The 22,440-nt window shown below is 24.6% G+C and overlaps 1 protein-coding gene across 8 annotated transcripts in view; it reads right to left on the minus strand.

Moving 5' to 3' along the window:
* LOC136978529 (cAMP-dependent protein kinase catalytic subunit 1) overlaps positions 1 to 22,440 on the minus strand; it is a 191,787-nt gene that overhangs the window by 66,181 nt on the left and 103,166 nt on the right. Inside the window, exon 1 of one of the 8 annotated variants that reach the window (XM_067274247.1) lies at positions 8,510 to 9,044. The exons of 6 other annotated variants lie outside the window; for them this stretch is intronic. In XM_067274247.1, coding sequence (XP_067130348.1) covers positions 8,510 to 8,555 — 46 coding nt within the window. In that variant the 5' untranslated portion in view covers positions 8,556 to 9,044. Of the gene's footprint in view, positions 1 to 8,509; positions 9,045 to 22,440 lie in introns of those variants that run through there. One more of the 8 variants, XM_067274250.1, reaches the window with a different exon arrangement.

Consider the following 22,440-nt stretch of genomic DNA (forward strand, 5'->3'; position numbering starts at 1 on the left):
TATCACAATGGCTGGTAAATCATTTATTTAATGTAAAATCTAATTTGTTAATAAAGTAATGAGAGTATACTATTGTCTAAAGTATATTTTCAAATCTGTTCTTAATACTTAATACTGATTTATTATTATACAATTGTAAAAAGTCAAGAAATTGTTATTACTTTCACTTTAAAATCACTATTGTAATTGTATGTCAATTAAAAGAAGCAAGAAGGTAATAAAAAATAATAATAAAACAAAGATTATGAATAACTGGTATAATTGCAGTCAATGTTTACTAGTTTTTTAATCAATCTGACCTACATTAGTGCATTCCAAACTTAATTTAAAATATCTTGTAAACTTAATTTAAATAATTCAATGCCACATATTAAAATCAAAATCTACATCTTACAAAATGAGGGGATAAAATTGACAATTTTGAATATTTTACTTATATATATATATTGGGAATGCTTGTTAACCTCAAGAATGCTGCTGACTCAAAGACAACATGGATAATTGCCCATATCCTGATGGGCAATGATCCAGTGATGATGTCACAGAAATCACCAATTTACTATTTATAATACAAGTAAAATTATGAGAGATTATAATACACATTTTTAAGCCTAATTTAATCACAAATTTAAAGTTTCCGTTGCAATTCTTGTATGTCTAGCAATATTATAACATTAATGTTGGAAAGTGGATAATTTCTAAAAACTTGCCATACATACAAACTTGGAATTTTTAGTATTGGTCATAAATCCATGCTTATGAAGACAATGCATCAAAGGTGCTGTTATCTCAAAATGGTGGAGGATTTCTAGCTCAGGCTAACATGACACCTGCTCCCAAAGATGGATTCTAAGCCCAAACAACAGAGCTGGCAACTATGTGATCCATTAAAGTTACATCAAATTTCAATTTTTCCATTATATTTGCAAAAAATAAACTTTTTGAGACATTTCTTTATGAACTGTATTTTCATTTCAGATGTATTAACCTGATTCCATTAAAAATAAATTTTTTATTGAAGTTTACACTAAAATAAATTTCACTATATCATTCTCAAAGAAAAATTAAGTAAAAATAAAATAAAATACAAGTTTGTTTTCATAATACTATTCTGTGGAAGAAATTTTGATCTTCCAAATCTTCTGTTTCACATGGAAACCATAAAAATGTTAACTGCAGATACTGAAACTAAAAGAATGACTCCAGATAAATTAAAATGATCCAGAGAAATAATTGTTTGATAATAAATAGTATACAAAATATTAGATTCAAATGCATTATGTTAAAAAAAAAAATTACACAGTAGACTTCTTTTTAGGAATCCAGAACATTTAATGTGATTATGACTTAAAAGTATTTGACATCTTCAGAACAATACAAATAAAATATAAAGCTACATCAGAAATATTTCATGTACAATCAGTTTTTACATTTTTCAGTATTTATATTTATTTAAAAATTTTTAAATAATAAAGCTACCTCCTTTGGATGATGTTGAAATAGTTTAAAAAAAGCATTGATAAAAAATTAACAAATTGTATCAGAACACTTCAGTAGAACAAACTTTCTATTCTTCATACAGAAATTTTGTTCTGGTATTTTAAAATAAACATCACATAAATCAACTCTTTGGCTTTAGTTGCTGAGAAACATTCATTTTTAAATTCCAATGATGATAATTTTATCTTCATTTATAGTAATTCAAATTACTGATTAGTTCTCAAAAATATTTTAAAATAATCAAGTAATCAATATAAATTAATTTAGATTATTAAATTGATAAGCTTTGATTTATTACCACTATATAATTCTACTACATTTTCTAAATTATGGCATTCTAGATATCCAGACATTATTGAGTCCAAAATTATAACAAAACAAAAATACAATATATAAAATTTAATGTAATAATTCATTCTTTTAAAACCTTTTTATTTTAATGATTGTTATTAGAAATTAAAAACTAATTATATGTTAATTGGAACTGAAGACATACATAGTTTAGTTTTGGAGGAAAATGGAAAAATTGAATTGATAAAAGGATGTGATGAATATAAATATTTAGGAACAAAAGTTACTAATGATGATCAGATGGAAATTGAAATTGGGGACAGAATTGTGAAAGGAAGATCTATGATAAGAATGTTGAATGGAATCTTATGAGATAAACAACTCTTTAAAACAACAAAAATAAACATATATAAATCATTAGTTCCAAGTGTAATAACATATGGAGTAGAAGTTTGGGTATTGAATTCAAAATCTAAATCTAACTAGAATCTACAGAAATAGAGCTTTTGAAATCTGCCCAATGTTCAAAATTAGATCGAGTGAGAAATGAGGAAATTAGAAAAAAAAAAGGACTATCAAAATTCTATGGTCGACTATATCCATAACAAACAATTAACTTTTGGCCTTTTTGTGCTCTCTGAGCGGTAAAGGGTCTAAAACCACAAAAAAAAAAATTAACTTGGTATGGCCATGTTTGGAAGATGGAAGAAGGTAGACTACCACAACAGATATTGAAATGGACCCTGAAAGGCAGGAGGAGGAGAGGAAGGCTGCGGGCTACATGGGTAGAGGAGATAAAAAAGCTATGGAACACAAAGGAATGACAGAAGAGGATTATCGAGACAGAACAGAATGGAGAAAAAAAGTTTGTGCACAGGAAGACGCTTAAACATTGTTAACCTGTATAGTAGTATTATTATAAATTGATCAAACAGATGCAAATTTTCCAAATTCTGATGTTTTAGGATAACAGTACTTTTTCTAACAGATAGCTACCCTAACATATTTATGATAATTTTCCACTTTGAATTTATCGTTTCTTAATATCTCTCTGATTATATAAATTCTAATAATTTTAAATATTCAGCTTTACTGAATATTTAAAATTACTTTTTAGGTTTGTTATAACCTGAGATGATCTAAAGATGAGACCCATGAGATCTTGAAAACTAATATGTCATACTTCTTTATAAACCAATAAAGGTAAATATTAAAAGCATTTATCATTGCTGTAAGTATTCCTGTAAAAATATTTTTATACTCCATTATGTAAAATAAATCATTTTAAAATTTGTAATTAAATTTAACTATAGTATTACATTTGCTATTACATAAACTAGATTTGCAATGTTTATTGGTAATATAGTGAAACCTTGCTTAACGAGCATAATTCTTTCCAGAGTCTTATTCGTAATGCAAAACATTCGTTAAGCAAAACAATTTTTGCCATAGAAATTAATGTAAAATACGATAATGCATTCCACGCCAAAAAAATGCTCAAATGTCTTATGTATAACATTTATTCAAAAAACATTGTACAATATACACTGTTAAGGAGCGTGAATCATCATCATCTTTTCTTCTAGTGCGGAATGAAACATCCTAGAATGAGAATTCGATTTTCAAAAACAAAAAAAAAAAAAAAAAAAAAAACAGCTAATATGTTTGATAAAACTCCAAACAATATGCCAAATTCTTGAGTTATCTAAAGGCTATAATTAAATATTAGAAATTAATTAATTTGAATAGAGGTAGACAGTTATGTTTCCATCTCGTATTACATTTAATAACTATAAATAGTTAATTTTTAATTCAGACATTTCTAAAATTTAATTTGGAATTGGTTATTAAATTTAATGACCCAAGAATTTGGCATGTTTATATAATAAACCTGCCAAACAATATGCCAAATTCTTGGGCTCTGGTTGTTGATGTTTATAAGTAATATGTGTGAACACAAGTTTGGAAAAATATGTGATCATAAGCGACACTAAGATGCTAGCGGAATAAGTGCTAAACACAGACTGATGGAGCATGACATAAGCGCACAATTTGGGACTTCCACTCTCCTCATCACTCGTTATGCAAAACATCGCTCATTAAGTGAGGCAAATTTTTACAATATGTTTTGCACATTATGCAAAATACTCATGCGAGGTGCTCATTAAGCGAGGTTCTACTATATATTAATCCCAAAGCAAAATTTTTTAATTGTCAATCATTACAATTCAACTGCGATTACAACTGTTATAATAGCAATTCCAAGTCCAATATTTAATAATTATTTTAAACAGTTTTAATAAATTATATATAGTTTGCTTAAGAACAAAAAATAAAACTGACTTTGAGTAATTACATCTTCTGAAATTAAGTGCATATTAAATACATCATAGTAAATCAAATACTGAAGGTCAGCATATATATAAAAATATATAAAATGAATTTCATTGCTTTTATTCACTCTTAATTTCAATATATACAATTTATTAAAAATGATTTTTAAAAAAAGAAGTTTCATTTATTATTGATAGTTCCCATTTTAATTTGTTTAATTCTCCTTCATACAATTTTACTCACATTTTTGCAGAATCACTGAAATATTTTTTTTTATCATGATACTTTAATCAAATATTTTTGAAAATTATTAAAAAAAATTGACATACAATATAATATAGTAAATATTAAATTATATCAAATGCTAATTTTTCTGCTTGCATTTCACTTAATTTTATGTTTTACTTAATTGCTACAGTTAATTTATGACAACAAGAACAAGCAAATTAAATGGTTTTATATATTTGAAGAATTCAATGTTTTAATGCATATTGTAGGATATCTCAATGTTGCAAATTGTATAATGTCAAGAGATGATAATGTTCCTTTTTATTTAAAACTTTTGTTTCATTAGTAACATTCATGTTCTCTTTCTATTAAGAGTTAAAATGATGTAAATGGATTAACAATCCGTTCAAATGGTATTATGGTGCATTTAAGAAAAAGCAATGCAATACGAACTATCATTTATTGTGACATCATCACAATGACAGACTGCAATTTTTTGTCACAATGCTTTCAATTTTAGTAGTGTCTTGCCCCTGTACATCATACTTCTCCTGTTAACAATAGAGACATGCTGGTCATCTATCTAACTCTATTCAGGATAAAATTATTGAAATAATATTACTTCCATTCCAAACTGGAAGTTCATGTATAGTTAATTAGGGCCTCCTGCCCTTAAGCTTTCCATATCTGGTTTTGATTTTCATCTACCTAACTCTGTTCTCAAGATTAAGGAAGGACAGACAGACATATGCCAGTGAAAATTTATAGGTCTGCAACTTTTGAAAATTGTACAATGTCAAAAAGATGATAATATTCCTTTTTATTTAAAAATTTTGTTTCATTAGTAACATTCATGTTCTCTTTCTATTAAGAGTTAAAATGAATGATTATGAGTTGAAGAATTATTAAAGCAATTTTTAACAAACATTTTTCAAACTAAAATTTCCATCTTAAAAATCTTAAAATACACCACAAAACATATTACTTGAAAACATTAAAATTACAAGAACAATCTGCATAATAAAATTACATAATATTTTTCATATCCTAGAACAGTGATTCTCAACTTTCTGAGACCACGGAACATTGTTTGTATACTTTTTATTACACAGAACACTAGTATCAGTATATTCAAAAATTGATAAGCAATTCCTTGTTTAATATACTCATGAAACATAAAGCAATAAACTAATAAACTTTATTACACTGAATAAAACAGTAAACATGGAATTTTCTACAAATAAAGTAATACATTGTATTACACCGAAATAAATTTGCAATAAAAACTTTAAAACTTTTTGCTTGGAACACTCAGAGCAAGTTCTGGAACACCTGTATACCACAGAACATAGGCTGGGAACCACTATCCTAGAACTTTCACATAAACACTATTACATGTGATATTAAATTATAATACAAATCATAAACCTAGAAAAATTATAGATAATTTTTTATGATAATGTAAAATTTTGGTTAAAATGATGATGTTAAAATTTAACTATAGTGACCACCACTTCTAAAAAAATGACCTATTAAGACCATGTCTATCTTCTATATAATGTCTAGCAGAGCATTTTTCTATTTTTTGAACTGTCACAAAGTGAGCAAGCATATATTTTGTTAAAGATAATGATTTAGTCAATGGCAACTGGCTTAAAAATCCAATCAGATTCAAAATCTTTTCTTATTAATATACTTTGAATCAAAACATCAACAATTTTATAATCTTATGAATTGCATCACCACTTTTGCAATCAAAGAAAATAATTGATTCAAAACAAAAGGAATTACATGCTTGCATTATCACCAGGAACTGAATCTTCTTTACTCTAGATCATCTTGATTCATCGTTGCATAATTTTTATATAATACTGTCTTCTACATAAGTAGTACAACTCTTTATAAGATAAAATTTTCTTTTTATGAAATGTTACGTTAATGTAAACTGTCTGAGATGAAATTTAATGTAATCTTAATGAGTATTTTTGGATTAGCCTATACAAAGAACATATCTTTAAAAGCTGTTTTATAAACTATAATGTATGTAGTCTATGGTTATCTTATCCAAAGCAGAGATAATGGATTCTTAAGCTAATCTTCCACAATCAAACTTTAAAACATTTTTCTTTTCCAGAAGAAATAAAAATAGTCAGAAAATCTCAATTACCCAAAAACTAGTTAACTGCAGATAGAAATAATTTAGTACTGTTCTTATTAAAGGCTATTTTAGTTATTTAAAACAAAGCATCTTAACAACAAAAAAATTTTTAAATTAGTAATAATTTTATAAGACAAAAGATAATCTTCTTTGATTTAACTCATAATTAATAAAAATTAAATATAATTCATTTATATTGCATGTTCTTTGAATATTACAAAGCAATTAGTTTTACAATGTAGTAAGAATTTGCCATCTCTCATGAATCAAACCAACTGATTGCTATTAGGAAACTAGTAATAATTGTCAATACCATATATGATAAAACTGATTTTCTCATCTAATTATAATTATGTGGAATAAAAGCATCATAGCAAAGGAAAATTGGTTAATGCTACCTTAGGTGCCAAGATGGCGGCTCTCCTCTGATTCCAGCAAGGAAACATTGGGATGCACGTTCTAACCTAACCCAACCTATCCTAATAATTTGGTTGCTAATAATTATGGTAATTTATTAGGATAGGTTAGGTTAGGTTAGAATGAGTGCCCCACTGTTTCCTTGCTGGAATCAGAGGCGAGCCGCCATCTTAGCACCTAAGGTAAATTAACCAGAAAATCTTAAAACATTTATAACAGCTTGGCCAACAGCATTAAAATTTAAATGAATATTTTACAAAAACCATTCTCTTTCAAATCATCATAGAAATTAAACTCAATTATTCAAAATTATCAAATTTGAAAAAGATTAAATTTAATTATTTACAAACTAGGAAATAGAAGATTTCTATTGTAGTGTAGTTGTGTGGTATAACAAAAATATTTACTCATAAAAATAAAATATAATTAACTTTGAATATCTATCCAGTTATATTCATCTAACAAACCATGTTAATCAAATAACATACGACCTTCGTACGGCAATTTAAATTTGAAATCTCGTAGAGGTGTTTTAATATACATAAAGAATTTCTATAGCATTGCAAATTTAGAAAAAATACCTTTAAAAGCTCTAAAGTATAAAATTATAAAAAAATCAATTATAAATAGATTAAATTTTTGAACAAAAGGGAAAGTAGTAACTGTTTATAATTTTAACATTATGTTTATCTACAAAGAAAAACAACATTATCAAGTCACTCAAAGATAAGATCAGTAGCACAGCATCAGATTATCAACTAATTTTCGTTATCAAAACAACAAAATCCTTTCATAAAAAAACAACTCAATACTTTGTATGAATTAAAAAAAAGCCTCATTCCATCAGATTATAACCAGTTTCCTATTTATGGTTTAAAAAAAAAAATACATAAAAGCATCTCTTAGATTTAAAATCAATAATAAGTTTGATAATAGTAAAAGTGATTTAGACTTTATAATAATTAACAATTATAATGCCAAACTAAAAAAAAAAGTATAGAAATATTAACTGTACAATGACACTTTTTAAATTTAATAATAATAATAATAATAATTAGCTGAATTAGTTATTTATGACGTAACAATGGTTAGTAATTTCGACCAATTAGCGTAACTCATCATTGGAGTGCAGAACCCAAAATGGCGGATCCTTTGATCCATCTTACAGACAACTTAAGCGATTAAGCAATACATATGTAAATCAACTGAAGCATTTAAACACACATAATTACTCCAATATGTTTATTAGTTACGTATATAATCAATAACGCCATTTTTAACTATTTAAATAGCGCAAAGTGACTAGCATGCGGTAAACTAAGAAGAGTACACATGTATATATATATATATATATATATATGTACCGTACAGTACATATATGATACACACGTATATATGTACTGTACTGTACAGTACATACATGTATATATATATTTACGTTTATGATACGTAAAAAAAGAAGGTGCTGCATATAAAAGTGAAGCTATTTTATTTATTTTTAATGGAAATTTTTTACTAGTTAAATTATATTATTTAAGAGATTTTATAGAAGAGGATAAGTTGGAGAAGGGGTTTATTTACCGTTTTCGGCGGGGTCTCCTTTCTTCGCCGTAGCGGCATTGCCCATGTTTCGGCTTCAGTTTCGATAACTTAGCACTGTACTCCAAATATTGATATCCTTAAACGTCAGATAAATCTATTGTGATGAAGATAAAACACAAGAGAAATAATTATCCGACAGCTTAGCTAGATGGGAAATCCGATGCCCTCCCCGCACAGGAGAGGATGCCGCACGTTAACTGATTACGTATCCGTCCGCACTACCTTCTTAACCTTATTCGAATAAATATGTAAGGTAAGAAGCGTTGAACGTGAATTGACCAGTTGTTTCTACTGTTCTCTAACCGCCGCAGTTTATCTCTACATTTTACTAACCCAAACGTTTGTTGTGTAAGTGGCGTTGCTATGACGCACTCTTTCCTTATCTGTGATAGGAGACTGTACAAGATGGCGGAGTGTGTGGGCGAGTCTATTATCGATGGATAGGGGAGGTGATGAGGCGATAGAAGTATATATACAGACACACACACACACACACACGCCAAAGGTAGGAGGTCGGAGGTGAATAGGGTCACTAGGTCAAATGAAATTAGCGGAAAAAAAATATTTAGGATTTCTAAATTAATACTTTAGTTTATATTTAGAAGAGTGAATGCGATAAATAACTATTTATATTCTTTTTCGATTAAAAAAAATGATTTATTTTATCGAATTTGTTTAAATAAAAGTAAAAATATATCGTGTATGTTTGTGTTTATGTGTACATGTACGTGTGTGTTTATATATATATATTATAATATATAATATATGTATATATATATATATATATATAGAACTATGTATTGAAAGTATTTTACCTTGTTTTCATGCATGTTTATATATATACACACACATGCATGAAAACAAGGTAAAATACTTTCAATATATAGTTCTATTATATATACAAGTAATTGTTTACGTTTATATTTTAAAAAGGAATATATATATAGGTAATTATATATATACTAATATATAGGTATTGTATATATATATTCTAATCATGTTTTATTTTTACAATTTTTTTAATACTGCATTTATATACATACTCAAAGTTGCTATACTCTTTTTATTTGAAAAGTAAAATAAATTTACAGATTGAAAATATATAAAAGCATAACATAATTGGAATTTTAAAAACAAAAAAAAAGAAGATAAACTAACTAAAAATAAGTCTTTATTCTGTTTCACTGGAGAACGATTTAGTTATTTTTTCCAAAAAAAAGAAAAAAAAGCACGTATAACATTAAACTAATTTCAAACAGTGAACATTCTTTCTGAACGTTGCTATATATTATAAATATTAGATATGAGAACATAAAAATTCTATTTTCCTAGTTGTTAATATTTAACATCCAAATATACTTCGCATACACAAACAGTAATTCGAATTTCCTTCCAGTTTTATATATCATCTAAGTCGTAAATTTATAAAAGGCAAAAGTTTCTGTATTTCCTAAAATTTATTTTACTAACTTCTGACAATTGGATTGATTATATGGCATCTATTTAACCATTATAAACAATATATATATATATATATATATATATATATATATATATATTTTTATTTTTAGAATAATTTTCAGATATAGAGTCATGCCTAAAGTAAGTTGATTTATATAAAAATCGAAATGTAGAGCATCTCATAAAATACAATTTTTATATAATTTAATGTACTAAAAATAAATAAAAGTGCTTATAAATATCCAAACAAACGTAACCAAATTTGTGATTTTATTAAATTTAACCTTAGTTTTAAAGCTAAATTTATCAAGAAAAGCGATTTAACTTATAGAGATGCATTTTTCTACAAAAAGTTCAATCAATTTTCTGAAATGCGATAGATCAATTATATAAATTTAACTTTTTTCTAAATTTATAATTAGATATAACGAATATATCTAATTAAAGCTTTAAAATTTAAATTAATAACTATTTAATTAATAAATAATAATTCATATTTATATCTGTATTTGTATTTTTGTAAGTAATTAATGAATCCTGTAGGTAGGCTATTCCAATCTTCAATAAAGTTATTTTATTAACTATATTATAAATTTTCGAAGGTTTTAGCGTATAAAAATATTTATTATATACAAAATTTTAATGTATTTAAACTTTGATTATTTGTAAATTAAACCAAGCAGAAAATCTGAAAATAAAATAGTATATTTATATATTTTCGAAGATGGTTTCGCTTTATTGGAAGTTTTATATTTTCGTATGATATAAAACTGAATAAATAATATTTTTAGAAACTTGTAAAGAATTATTTTTAAAAACTATTCATGAATTCAAAGTGGAGTTTTGATCCTATTTACTTGGTTTCTCTAGATTTAATGTAGATGTAGTAATATTGTATACCCAAGATAGTTCAGTATGTAAGGTTGAATTCAGAAATTACTCTTCGGAATTTTATTTATATATATAAATATAATAAATTCAACAATTCATTAAAAAAATATATATCTTTCAAAGTTTATAAATATTTTATTCAAATTAAACAATCGAATTACGGAAAAGAATTCAAAAATTGATTAAACAATGTAAATATAGTTGGCAAGATAAATTTTCATGCATTTATATGGCAATTCAGAATAGTTTTATTGAATTTATGTTTCTTTTATTTACAAAACAATGCAAAATTTTAAACAGAAAACATCAATTCGTAACAATCTAAATGCAAATTATATTCTCATACAAGCAATAATGTTATCAAACCATTTTTATATTTATGAATTCGATCTTAATCACGATAATTAACCTATATAAAATGTAATGTTTAATATAAGAAAGAAATTTTTAAATAGTTTTTTTTTTTTCCTTTTCATATAATTACGTAAGTGTGTCTTACGTGCAACTAAATACAATGCATTGAGTGTGAACCTGCATTAATTTTAACCCAATATTTTTAAAGGGGGAAAATGTATTCTTTGAAGAAACTCAATCTGAAGCTTTAAATTTAAATCTGGAAAGACCTACATACGCTTCATTATATGTGTGGGTGTGTCGCATCTATCCACTACTATTAGGATAAGTAATAATTAGTTAAATTTATTTTATTTTTATCTAAAATATGAAAGTAACATTACATAATATCCTAATATGAATTTCAATTATTTTCATACTTGTTTAATTTTATAAATTTATCATAAATCATAGGCTACACTACCGATCCTAATTAGTTATTCTTAAAAAATTATTTTGATTAAAACTGAAATAAATAATGAATAAATATTAAACAAAAAGGAAAATTAAAATAACAGATAGTTCATCAAAAATTTTGGACGATAAATATTACTTAAATTCACGAATTTATACGAAACACTCAAACATAAAATAAAAGTACAGTAGAGCGTCGATAAGTGGAACGTCGGTAAGTGGAATGGCCGGAAAGTGGAACGATTTTCAGTCGGACTGTGTCGTGCTGAATCGAATGTTTTTGATACTAAATTTACTTCTAAAGTATAATTTTCATGTTTTTTATATTCTTTAATACATTTATTTTGTTTGTACAAAATGCAGAAATAATTTTTAACGATACGATAGCCTCGATGATTATTATAAAAATTTTCGTTAGGCTTAAAATCGACGAAAATTCAACACGAAGCGACACGCAACGGAGAAAAATTCAACAGGAAGCGATACGCAACGGAGAAAAATTTGAACATCGGACAGGTTAATGTATTTTTTCGTACAAAGTCGGAAACTGGAATAAATCATTAACTGGAAGGACCCCAGTCCCCAATTGGTTCCACTTATCGACGCTCTACTGTATAATTAAATAAACAAAAGGCTCTCCTTCGCCTCAAGATAAAGGTCGACTCTGTCGAATGAGCTTGTGTTCCTGAGGAGTGAAGAAGGAGAACGGAATGTGAAGGCACTTTTACGTTTGAGTGTTTTAAATAATAAACTTTAAGAAGGCAGGCACCTTTAAAATATTCAAAAACGAAAAATAAATAAAATGTTATATCTTAATTTATTCTATTATCTTTGAAAATTTACTGAATATATTTTAAATATTTAAACATAAATCATCATAATTTAATGCTAAAAACTGGAATTATTTTAAATATTTTAAAAGATCACAAATTATTTTCATATATAATTAATATATTTTAGTTTAAAAAGTCTGCTTTAATTTTAATATATAAAATAACATATAAAACTCACTAAACATAATACTTAACAATAGGGGCTGATTGAGACATAATCAAACTTATGCAATTGATACAATAAATGTTTTTAATAACCAGATAATTTTTCATATATGTATATGCTCACATTTGATAAATACAGATAAAATTATTTTGTGTAACGTATAACTTATTCTTGTTTATTCGAAAAATAAAATTAAAATTCAAAACAAGAAAAATTGATGTATTCAAATTAAATTTATTCATCTCTTAAAGAAAGGAGTGTCTTCGTGAAGAAATAAAACACTTACATAAGTTCAATTTACTCTCTACACCTTTAAGCATTAATAAGAGACTGTATTAGTCGAAAATTCGAATCTATTGCTTTACATGTGTGTATTTTAAGCTGAGTGAAATATAACTTTATAATATTAGAATTTATTAAAAAAATGAAAATTGAAGAGCTTCATGCGTGTGACGGGACGAGGAAAAGAAGAGTAGAATTGATTGATGTACTAAGCCATATAGTGAAGAGATAGAATCACAGAAAGAGATAGCAACTTAAAAAAAAATAAATAAATATAATAGAAAACCGGAATGAAAATAAATTAAGTAATATCATAAAAGTAATTATATACATTTATAATATTAGCAGATAAAAGATAAAATTCTATGGAAGATATAATTCTACTCTTTACATTTATGCTATTAATTTTTACAATTTTTCTGTAATATGTTATATTTTTAACAATTTAATGAATGATAGATAAAAGATCTCATTTGGCCTGTTTAATTACAACTTTTCGTTTCAAACTATTTTTTTATGCTAGTTACAATTATATAAGTAAGAATTTTAGATTTAATTCAGAAGATACAATATTACTTCAACACTTATCAAAACTGATTTAAACATGAGCTAATGTAAAGTTAATGTAGTGAATATTGGCTCATATGGACTAATCGATTGATAATGTATTAGAGTATTAGAGAATTAAAATATGACAAATGATAGTTATATTACTTGTAATAATATAAAATGATAATTAAAAAACTTTTAAAAGTTTTCAAAACTATTGCTTACTTTTGAAATGTATTTTTGTTCAAACTCATTTTGACAAGCTATAAAACCATTGATAGATGCGACATTGTTTCAAAATTCGATGCCAAAAAAAAATTTTTTTGACACCCTCTCATTCGACCGATTTTAGAAGGATATAAAAGATATTTGTAAAAGAAAATAAATAAAAATGACAAAGTGTAACCTTGAAAAGTGTTTTGTCTGACATTCTAAGAAAATTAATATCTAGGTTTATTATATAAATACTTAATATATTATATAAATATATAATACAACCTTTGATTCTTGTTATGCTACTGAACAATTTTTTAATGAAAATTAATGATTATAACAAAGAAAATATTTTCTTTTAAAGAATTATTACTTAAATTTTAAATTATAACATTGTTAACTGAACGGTTCTTTTTATATTATCTAATATTTTTAAAAAAATTATTTTAGCATAAACTACGAAAAAAAGAAATCTTATTTATTAAACAAAAAATCTTCAATAACATTTATAGTTGATATTAATTTTTCAACATAATATTTTCTTAGTAAAAAATGCAATTTATTCCTAAAACATGAATATTAAATCACTTGATAACTTAATGATAAATGGCATCTTATAAAGTAAAATTTCTTAATAAGAATATGTTAAAATTTAAATAAATCATTTAAGCTATGCTAATTAAATTTTGTTTATTTAAAACAAGTGAAATATGTATTTTTTTTTATTTTTCTTTAAGAAATTAATTAAATTCATTTCTCAACTTCTGCTTAATGATAATAAAAATTATAAATTTGAATACCATTTATTTACTAGAATTGTTTTGATACGAATTTTTAGAATGAAGAAGTATTTTCTCATAAAATATAACTCAACTGCAATTCAATCTATAAGAAAAATATATTTTCATACTAGAAAAAACTATACTTTTCCATATTAGATGAATTATATTATCGGTAAGTGGACCACGAATGATTTTCATACTTTTATTTAAATTATTAAAATACAGCTTCTCTTCACATTTATTAGATTTATAAGAGTTTCAATCTCCAAAGTGCATGAATAACAAACAAAATCTGCATTACCAAGAAGTAAAGTAATCAGATAAATTTGCAATTTCTATTTATATAAAATATAAAATCAATCTTAAGTGTGTGTCTGTGTATGGATGTATGTGTGTGTATATCTATTACATATATATATATATATATATATAAAATTTCATAATGCATTAAGAATTCAATATTATTTTGTAACCAAAACTCGACCTATATTTTTAATTGCAATTAAATTTACTTCATTAAAGCATTCCAATAATCTTGACCTCATTAAATTTTGGAAACGTTTTCAAATAATTTTATTCTTTTACTACTACTATTATTATTAGCAATTCCTTGTTTTTTATATTTAAATTCAAATTTTTTAAAGGAGTAAAATCATTGGTTAGAATAACACAATGCGTATGACGTGAGAATTTCCAGATATGTTACTAAGGCAACAAACGTCATCTACCTCAAGCAGAAAGGAATATAAATCCCAAGGACAAACGAAAACTGTTCTTGAAGACGGACATGGATTAATTTTGAATAGAAAATTTCGTATTTTCGAATAATAGTCACGTGACGGCCCTTTTACGAGGTCAAACTGATCGGGATCTAATATATCAATCAATCGTTATACGAAAGAAGAAAACGTTATGTAAGAATTTATTGTTTTTCGCTTTTTTAAAATGAAATTTTGACTTTCCTGCACAGAAAAATATGTTTTCAGGCTCCTAGTAAATTGCATTAAAAAAAAAAACTAAATTTTTATTCTCATATTTCTAAACCTTTCATTTATCGCATTTGGAAAACTGCCTAAAAATATCTAGAAATTGATTCTTTTATAAAACTTCATCTTATTTTTTTCTTGAAATCTTGTAAGTATTATTTTTTATGGATGATTATACTTTAAAAATAGAACTAAACAAGATATATATACATGTGTATGTATAAAAAAAATTAATTAGTTCTCTAATTAAACGACAGATGGCACGTTAACTTGAATATAAAAATTTAAATTTGAATTAAAAGTTTTTTTTCAATAATTTATAAAAGTTAATTTTTTTAAGGAAATAGAAAATAAATATATTAAAATATAAAAGTGTCACGAACTAAAATATAATTACAGAATGTAAAAAAAATTACTTCAACAAAAATGTCAAATGTGTACTTTTCTTTTATTCAAACAATAATTTCTTATAAAAGAATAAAAAAAACTAAACAAATAAAATTAATACGTATTTTACGTATTTTAACCATAAAATTAGGAAATTTTTATATTTTTATTCGATTTTACGAGTAATTCGAAAAGTTTGAGTATAAAAACGTAAGATGCTCTTGTTAGATAAAGCTCTAATTTATATATATATATATATATATACACACGTACTATTCTATATAGTACGTGTGTGTATATACTTTCATATACTACTATACAGGCCTACTGTAATCAGGATACGATTAAAGATGATTAGGATTAGGATAGCATAGGATATATACTATAGACTATCCTATCTTATCCTAAACCTAAATCTCCCTACAGACGTATAAATATTAAGTTCTATCCTAAATACATCCTGTATTTACATATTAGATATGTTTCTTATGTACAATAAACTAAAAGAACTATGATATAATCTTGGATGGTAATGGTATATTTTCTAAGAGCTTGACCTTATTTAATCTATTATGATGAAAGAAAAGCTCGATACATTGGATAAATTTATTGTGGGGGCTACATTAAAGATTTTTAGGATCAAAACAATATATTAAGTAAAAATTGGGTTATGTAACATAAAATTATTTTATTTATTTATTTTTGCTCTATACCATTAAATTCAATTATTTAAAAATAACATTTTAAGAAATTAAATTTATCATTTAATTTAAAGTGATATAATTTATAATATATATTACCATACGTGCTAATAGAAATGATGTTTTCTAATTTTATACAAAATTAATTTTGGTAATAAGAGAGCATTTGTTTGCAGATTTCAGAAAAATTGTGGATCCAGACAGCCAGACGGGCAAAATGACTACACTCTTGAAACGTTTTTTTTTTTTTTTTTTTTATACAAAACTAGAGTGAAATTCGTTATAAAGGAAATATATGAAAAATATGCAAACTTTAACTACAATAACTTTTTAAAACTCGGTTTATACACTTCATTATCTCAGATAGACATACAGACAGAGAGAACTAATGTAATATCCATTTCTTTATCGCTAAATATATATATTACTTCAGTTAGGTGAAGTAGCTCTTGAAGCACTTTTAATATCTTTCATCTAAACAAAGAATATTATTTTTATATTTTATTTAAATTATATCATCGTTAATTACGTCACGTCACGTTCAACTCGATCAAATACGGAAGTAGAGGCGTCATCCTCTATAACTATAAACTCCTCTTTCATCGAGGTGGAGTCAGTAATGTAGTACAAGCAGGAAGATCCCGTAAAATGTCCGATATAATGAGGGGTAATTGATTCCTTCTATGTAAACAAACATGAACAAATCTAATCAGTAACCACAGCAACCATTCATTACTAAGAGTTTAATAGGAAATTGTAACTTAAATAAGAATAAATTTGGACCAAGGTTCAGAATGGGTGATGTAATAATATATATTACAGATTAATTATTATATTGCATGACTCAGTTATTATTTTTGTAAGATTTATACTCCTAGAAATTTAAAATTTAAGAGTAAAATATATACATTTTTTAAATTGATTTTTTTTATTTAAATTTAATAAATTTCATAAAATATAATTAAATTCAATATTTTATTTTTTAATTAAAAATTTAAGATTAATTCCTATTTAATATATAAGTAGATTAAAGAAAAAAATTATGGTTTCCTTAAGATTATAAGGAAAACAAAATGAAGTTGAATCAGAAAGAAAAACAACTTTAAGAGATAATACATAAAGGAAACTGAATTGAGGGAAAGAAAAAGGAAAATAGAAAGTGTTTATTGCAGGAAATTAATACAATCGTTATATTATTTTTATTTCAAAATATAAAATTAAAGGAATCGACTAAAGTAGTTTTGCAGAAAAGGAAGATTCTAAGAATAGCAATTAAAAACCAAAATTCGTGTGCTTATTAAATTCAAATTAATAAATGCTGTTAAAAATAAATAAGTAATACTACGTATTTTGAATTTAAGATGTGCTGCCACTTCTCAGGAGAAAGTATTGAATGATAAGTAGAAGTAAATATAGTTTAAAAGGATTTATTAGAAAGTCAAGAGGTTAATAATGTATTTAAAATAAACAATATTTTCTGTTAATTATACTTTAAATTTTCATTACGTACAAACATTCGAAGAATGGCAAAGAATATCTCGAATTTAAGACGCATTTCCTCTTTTTAAATGAATGTTAAGGTAAAGCTACATTTACTTCTAATTACTATTCGAAGGATTTATTAAAGAGTTAAAGGTTAATAATGTATTTAAAATAAAATACAATTAAGAGAATATATTATTTGAATTTTTATTACGTAGAATAACAGAGTGACAGTTTCAAGGATAACAAATATCTCAAAAATAAGACACTTCTAGACTTTTTAAAAGAGATTTTCAGAAAAAATATTTAAATATAATTAATAGTAAATATGGTTTAGAAACCTATATTTAGTATTAACAAGTTAATGTTATATTTAAAATAAAATATAATTAACAGAGAATATAAAATAAATAGGAATGTTATTTAAAGACATTACTACGTACAGATTTTGAAGGGGTTAAGAAGTGTTTTCAGTGTTAAAAAAGGATTTTCAATAAAAGTTGTAGAATAATTAAAAGTAAATATAACTTGAAAGTATTTATTAGAATAAGAACGTTAATAATATATTTAAAAGTAAATATAATTAGCATAAATATAAAATATTTTCATTAGGATAGACTTTTGAAGAGTGACAAAACATGCACTTTAATTTTAAATTCAGAAATATGAAAAAAAGAAGTGCATATTACATTCAAATGAATACTATATATATAATCTTTATCAAATATATATTTGATAAATAAAGATTAAAAAATAACCACAATGGAGTAATAATATAATATTTATTTAAACTTTATCCTATTTTTTTCTATTTATTGTTAGTTAGCGTTCATTATAACAATAAATAATTCTCCAGAAATGTAACTTCTTTTTTGATTGTTATTTACTGGTATAATTAGAACAATTCGTAGAAATAATATTATCTATTTCTTGTATTGTCCTCTCTCGAGAATTGCGTGATTTAGTCAATATATATAGGGAAAAAGGGAGTGCCATGTTAAATGGCTATTGATATCGATTTAAAAAAAGGCTTATGTATTTACTTTTTTTTGTATTAAATATTAGTAATTTCAGATACAAAACTAGGAATTTAAAAAAAAAATTAATCAGAAAATTTTTCTAAATCATTAATAATAATAAAATTAGTGAATCGAAGTAGAATATACTGTCTCAAATTTTAATGGAAATAAAAATTTATCATTTGCAGTAGAACTCATACAGTATAAAACTCATTAATAATGATAAATTTTTATTGTATCATTAATATCATTTATTAACATTTTTCATTATTTCTCAAGAATATTAAATATAATTATAATTGCTAGCTACATCACATGGAAATATACATAATAAATAATCTAAAATTAAATGTCTGACATTACAGCCTTTAATATTATTTTAAAAAGATGAAAATATAAAATAACATTTAAATTAAAAAAATTACGTATTAATAAAGTTTTCTTTTAAATTTTATTAATAAATTTTTTACATATATAAAAGTATAAAAGAACAACAATAGCCGTTTTACTACCTTTAAAAATGACTATAGTGAAGAAACTAGATCGTAATCTGAACTAAACAGCATAAAATAAATAAATTTTCAAGTGCACTAAATAACTTCGATCTATGTCAAGGACACATTTAACCATGACGGATAAGAATAAAATCAAGTCAAACGACTTTGAATGTTTATGAGAGCTTAAACATTAAATCTCACTATCTATAAGTAGAAAACACTTGTATATAAAAAAAAAGTAGTTTTAATAAAGTTTAAAAAATTATAATTTAATTTTTAAATTTTATTAAAGTTTTCTTTATTATTTTGTAATATTTCACCAAGAAAATGTCATGCATCGATAATTACGATCTAATGAAACTATATTTTTTTACATGGCATTAGTTTAAAAAATTATTTTTGAGAATAAAGAGGTCTGATTTATGTCTCCATCTAGCTTATAAAACTGACGTGTGTGAGTATATATACCTTGTATATACTGTACAGTACATGTTTTTCTTTTAGATGTCTAAATGATTTATCATACTTTTTAATTATTCATTATATCTACTTTTGATGGCGTGTAAATGTAATAAGAGATTAATCGAATCAACATTCTCTATGCATGATCTCTACAATAAGTTATTCAATAATTTACTATAAGTAACTTTAACAATAAACCATATACTCCGAAGGGAATTGAAATAAATTAACTCTGTCTTTAATCATTTTAACTTTTTCTTTCTTAAAAATCCCTTTACATTATTTTCTTTCAAGATGCCAATTCATGTGTGATGAATAACATGAAGCGTGATTTAAAATAAAAAAAATGAATGCAAAAATATATATTACATAAGAATTAAGAATATCGTTTATATAAAATCTACAGCAGCAAAAAATATTTTATAAGCTTTAAGCCCATTTTATTCATTTATAATGTTTTAATATTGCTATCATCATTTTAATAATTGTACTTATTTAATTCGCTTCATGTAAATTTTAATTTAATTATTCTGGTGTATATGAACAGTATCTTATTGAAATAAACCATATGGCCTATTTGGAATTAAGAAATTGACTTAAATTACTGTCTAGAGTTTAATATAATCATTGTGTTAAGTTAAGTACTTTAAAAAATTAAAAACTGCAAAAAAAAGAATAATAAACAAGCTTCGGAATAATACTAAAAATATTAATGCACTGCCATTTGTAAATTTTTATTAATTTTACAAATGGATAAAAATTTCTTGAAATTCTTTCAGTTATTAAATTGTTACTTTTATTTACTTATACATTTAAATCTGTAATGTTTCATATAAATTACTTAAAAACAATGAAATTAATCATTATTTGTACACTTGTAATATTATATTCGAACGTATTATCGAATCATAACTACATATCAGTGTTATAAACTTATATACATTATAAAATCGAATCATTTATATAATCTTAACTGATTATGTTATTTTAAAAAACCGCTTTATAGTTATGACGTTGATGATACCAAGTATAACCGCCAATATACACGAGCGGCAATATAACGACAATGAGCATCAACGACAGGCTCAACCAATCATCTCTGTTCACTTTCAAGGTCAAAAAACTATAGATGTAGCACTCGTTGACGCTAACAATCGTCATAATTTTGCTGTCCGCTTGCCCGGTTTTTATTAACTCAATGCATAATATTCACAAAAGAATTCTTTTCCGTTCTTTTGCATTTTCTTTTCTCCTGTAACATTTTAAAATCTTAAAGTATTCATTTTCAATGTTTTCATCGATTCGGTGGATTCAATAGATGAATTTTACCAAAATTTTCAGTGGACTTTTAGGATATACGATCAGAAATGTGCATGCAATAATTTGAAGAAACTTTATCAATACTCTTAGATGATAAAGTCTGATGAAAAACAGAAAAGAATTGCTGATTTTAGCTTTTACAAAGTATTGTATAATATATAGAATGTCTTAAAAATTTGATGGTTTATAAATAAAACACATTTCTCAAGAACGAAACCACAAAACATTTAACCATGTTTTTATGCTGGACTTCTCCAGATCCTTCAAAAAGTTTGTTCGGAACCTTTCTTCTCAATTCTGTTTGCTGGCATTCTTCCCTTTCACTCTTCCATTTTTTCACATTGTGTTCCTATAAACTTCTCTTCTCTTCAATAACTATCAGTTATCAATATATGTAACCACAGTAAAACAAAGGTATTTGGTTACTTTGTTTTTTATTAATCCACTTAACATTGTTTACATCATTATAATTTATGACCAGATAGTCAGAGTCACGAATGAAGATCCAAGATACAACAAAATCTAATGAAAGCATGAATATCAATTTAAAAAAAAAAAAAAAATGAGAGTTGATCTTTACAAATCAAAATTTACTGAAACTGTTTTTAATATTATTCAAAAACTTTTATTTAATTTATATTTAAATTTTTATTCGAAAACTTACTATAACAATTTAAGTTTAATAAAATTATTAGAATATCAAAATTATAATATATCGACTATACATATGAAAATTTAATCTAGAAATTCAAAAAGCGATAATAATTTCTAGAATAAAATATTCTAAATTGTTATTTTTTTTATAAGTGTATTATGTGAATAATTTTATTAGTTCAATTTAATAATTTTCTATACCAAGATTCCAAGACAGTTCTATTCAGATGTAAACTAAGCTTTGTCCATGATGTTCTTTTAGAGATTTATTTTACAAAAAAAAAAAAAAAATATATAAAATCTGATCAAAAATTGCAATTTTAAAATAAATAGTATTCATTTAATATGAATTTTAAAGTAGATTCTTACATGGATGTCGTGAAATTAAGGAAAAACTTTTGATATAAAATTACTTAAT

The sequence above is a fragment of the Centruroides vittatus genome, unplaced genomic scaffold (assembly GCF_030686945.1).
Source record: "Centruroides vittatus isolate TY-2023 unplaced genomic scaffold, ASM3068694v2 contig_545, whole genome shotgun sequence".
Taxonomy (NCBI): domain Eukaryota; kingdom Metazoa; phylum Arthropoda; class Arachnida; order Scorpiones; family Buthidae; genus Centruroides; species Centruroides vittatus.